Below are 4,056 nucleotides of genomic sequence, written 5' to 3' on the forward strand. Positions count from 1 at the left end.
CAGTAGTATTGTTCTTTAGGGGTTTTCTGATGTCACAATATTTTTTACCTGTAAAAGTCGCCTACAGTAGAAGGAGGAACCGGGTCGGTCGGCCATATTGGATTTAACAAAAATAATTTGCAGCTGATGGCCAATAGTTAAATGTGTATTTTATGATGCATTAAAATACATTTGTGTCCATTTCAGTGGTTTGTCGCATTTATAAGATAAAAATCCACAAGAAAATGGCTTTAGATAACTGTCCACTGCAGTGACCACCATGCATGAAAGGGTTAAAGCAGGTTTACTGTCAACTGAGTGTAATAATTGTTCTTCACAACATAAAACATAATAAAACAGTTTATTTCAACATCAATATTGAAATAAAGAAATATTGTAATTTTATGCATCACAAATATATTAATATTGATGTTAATCTGTTAAGATAAATTTGTGTTTATTTCTCAGAGTGAGACGTGTTGGTGATTAAATTATCACTAAAATATGAGACCAGAGATCACATGGTTATTATTTTAACTTTTCATTACTATTCAAAATTTCTTTATTATTAGTTATTATTAAAGTTTTATGTTGATTACAAACTAAATCATGCTGCATTTTGTAGGATTTCATTTTCAGTTACATTGTTGGAAAAATGAGACATTTTAATATTTAGTTGGTTTATTGAAGAACAAAGAATTTATGCAACAAAAGAAACAATGGAAAAAAAATCTTCAGAGATAAACATTTTATTGATCCATTTATGAGAAACTGGTAGAATATAAAGAATATATTTAGCTGCGCCCCCTGCTGGACAGGAGATGAAATCATCAAAAAAATAAAAACAGAAATGTCTCCAAACATGAGAATCACCTGAAGAATATGAAGAGCTGATCATTTTGTGAAACTACATCAAAGCTTATGAATCATCTTGACGGGTAAAATGTGAGAATGGCATTAAAACAAAATCACTCTCTGAATGTGAATGAAAGGGTTAAAGCTGCAGAGCTTCACTTTCCTCCATTTTCTTCTTGTAGAACATTATGAATCCAGCTGCTGCTGCTGCAATCACAACACAAACCACCGTCCGTCTGATGAGTTCAGGAACCACCAGATTCTCTGGAACCAAACAAGTTCAGGAGTTTAGCTTAAAGACTCATTTGTAGTTTAGAATATGAGATTTTTACCATCTAATGAACCTTAAATCCTGAATCCTGTTACCTCCAGTCCTCCTCAGATAGAGGTGAGTTATAATCGTCTCCTCATCACCACTGAGCTCACAGCTGTAAACTCCCTCCTGATCTGAGGTCACATCCTGTAAGGTGAGGCTGCCGGACGCTGAAACATTCCTCACATGTTTCCTCCACTCCTCTGAGATGTTGGAGATGTTTCTGTCAGTCTTGGTCAGGATGATCTGACTGTGGTTGAACCTCCAGACCAAACTGGTTCCATAATAATCTGAAGAGTTGCAGCAGATTGTAACTTCAGCTCCTGAGAAATCCACAGAGGCTGAAATGGAAAACAAAAAGGTCAAAGTTACTGAGTTATTTTAGACTTAAAGTTTGAAACTTTAACAGCTTTTAGAGAGAAATTATCAGTGAAATCTTTAATAAATAAAATGTTGCACAAACATCAACAATAAAATCATCTGTAGAGCCATTAACTACAAATTTGATATAAACCAGGAACAATTTAAAAATGTTTCCATCAATAAATAATATTGAAAGATATTAAAGTATGATTTCATGAAGCAGCTTTTTGTAAATATTGCAGTAATCTGCATGTTTCATGTTGAGGTTTCAATTAAAAGTCAAATTAAGTTTATTAAATGGTATCAGAACTTTCTGGACCTGGAATATTTAAAGTTGCTCTCCTCTGGTTCCTCCTGGTTCTGATGGTGCAGCTGTAGATCCGATCAGAACCGTCTGGAACCGTCAGAGAGCTGCTGATGTCATAAAGCTTCTCCTCAGTCTGATGGACTGTGGTTCTGTTCTGCAGAGTCGTGTTGGATGGAGGCTCAGTGGACCAGGTGAGTTCAGGTTGAGGGTAGATCCCCTCTGAGCTGCAGGTGATCCTGTTTCCATCCTGATGGATTCTGATGTCAGAGACTGGAGCTGCAGACAATATGAGAAAATGAAGAATTATTAAGCAGAAGAAGGAACCAAAAAATAAAAACTCTCAAAATATGATTTCAATAAAATGTTTTTAAATAAAGGTGTTCTACCTTCTACTGCAAGGTCAACATAATATCTATCATAGATGCCAATTATGTTTGCATAACACCTATATTCTCCCTCATCATCAACCTTCACTCCTCTCAGCAGCAGGTCGCCGTTTCCTCTGGAGATCTGATCCTCAAACAGTGACGCTCTGGATCTGAAGCTCTCAGAGTATCTGGAGCCACTTTGGTTATATGATACAATCAGAGACGATGTTTTATATAGAAACCATCTCATGTCAGTAACCCCGTTCTCGAACCGACATGGTAAAATGCAGTCCTGGTTGAGAACACAGGACTTGCTGGTCTCAGACTCTGAAATAATAAAAACAGATGAAAGTTGAGTTGAATGGTGCTGAGGAGGAAACCCAGATCCCTCTGAAGGATCATAGAAAAACCTGCCTGGAAACAAGATCTCAGCAAATAGTCTCCATGATCCAGATTATGTTCACTGAACCAAAAGTTCTGGTTCTGATAGGAAAACAGGGAGGAATCACTCTGATGTAGAAGGAGAATCATTTTTAAAAATCTGGTTTATTTATATTTCTGCTTAACAGTATAATGTAAAAATACTATATAACATTTCCAATGATTAATGAAAACATATTTCTTGACATTCCATCAATAAAACTCTTATTGATCAGTTTTCTGTTGCTCCTGCTGGTATTGATTATTTATCTTTAGTGATGAAATCCAAACCTCGGAGGCTCTTTGCCATCACCCTAATCTTTAGCTCCTTCATTTATCACCTTCTAGTTTGGATTATTGCTGCTCTGCTATAAAATATAAATATTACTGTGAGATAGAAAAAACTTGTTTGTAGAAATAAAATATTAGTTTTAACCTCAATCTATTATTAGTAATTCTGGATTTATCTGTGAAAGCACCAAATAAAAAAGTCTCATTTCTTGAATATGGCAAAAGAAAAAAAAATATAAAAATGTTTTTACTAAAATAGATTTCTGTGTTTTAATTTTCTAAACTTTCTCACAAACAACAAAATCATAATTTTCTGATTATTTGTCAGAGGGAGACATGTTGGTGAGTAAATTATCACTAAAATATGAGAGCAGAGATCACAGAGTTACTACTCTAACTTTCAATCAGGTTTCAACATTTCTTTATTATTAATATTTTCACTTCATTTCCTGTTTCATCCTCACTTTGAAAGCAATAATCTGTTAACATCTGAATGATAATAAAATAAAGGCAGCAATAAATGTTTTACTCACCTTCTTTAATATCAGCCCACACAAACGGTAAAAATAATAAAAACAAGAATCTCCTGGTTCTGATCATTTTACTGCTAATTATCAAACATTTGCTGCAAAACTATGAAGAAACAAATTATTGTTGAAACACTGAACTATATATAGATCCTGCTCCTCAGTTTTATTAATAATGTAAATTATTGTTAGAAAATGTCTTTAATCCAAAATAACTCTGATGACATGTAGCTTCATTAATCTCAGAGTTTCTTCTGGTTGGAAGGAGGAAGTTTGTTCTGATAAATGTACTGATCAGCTTTCATGATAAAACCTCTGGAGGAGGAAGAAATGTTTTAGATTAGTTAGAGATGATGAGGAGTTTTCAACTGTCAGATCATTTCAGTAAATATTCATTAATAATCTGCATTATTTATCCTTCTGCACTGACTTAATCCACAGTTATATAATCTTTCTGATTTCATCTTTTCACCTCCAAATTAAGTTAATACTTTTTCAAACATTTTTATTTCTCTACAAATCTTGAAACTATAAGACCTGAAAAACATCCACCCAGTTACTTTTTCCAAATTTACCATAAAATATATTTTAAAACTAGTATAAAATTTGTGTCATGTTAACTACAGGGTCTGT

At 33.8% G+C, this 4,056-nt stretch overlaps 1 protein-coding gene across 1 annotated transcript; it reads right to left on the reverse strand.

The window, feature by feature from the left end:
- Positions 1-706: 706 nt before the first annotated feature.
- LOC114136456 (butyrophilin subfamily 1 member A1-like) lies at positions 707-3,747 on the reverse strand. Its single transcript, XM_028004465.1, has 5 exons — positions 3,430-3,747; positions 2,204-2,512; positions 1,830-2,093; positions 1,201-1,488; positions 707-1,098 (listed from the first exon to the last, which is right to left on the reverse strand). Exons 1-5 carry the CDS (start codon positions 3,494-3,496, stop codon positions 974-976), a joined length of 1,053 nt encoding a protein of 350 aa, XP_027860266.1. The 5' UTR covers positions 3,497-3,747; the 3' UTR covers positions 707-973.
- Between the last annotated feature and the right edge of the window lie 309 nt (positions 3,748-4,056).

The sequence above is a fragment of the Xiphophorus couchianus genome, chromosome 21, assembly GCF_001444195.1.
Source record: "Xiphophorus couchianus chromosome 21, X_couchianus-1.0, whole genome shotgun sequence".
Lineage (NCBI taxonomy): Eukaryota > Metazoa > Chordata > Actinopteri > Cyprinodontiformes > Poeciliidae > Xiphophorus > Xiphophorus couchianus.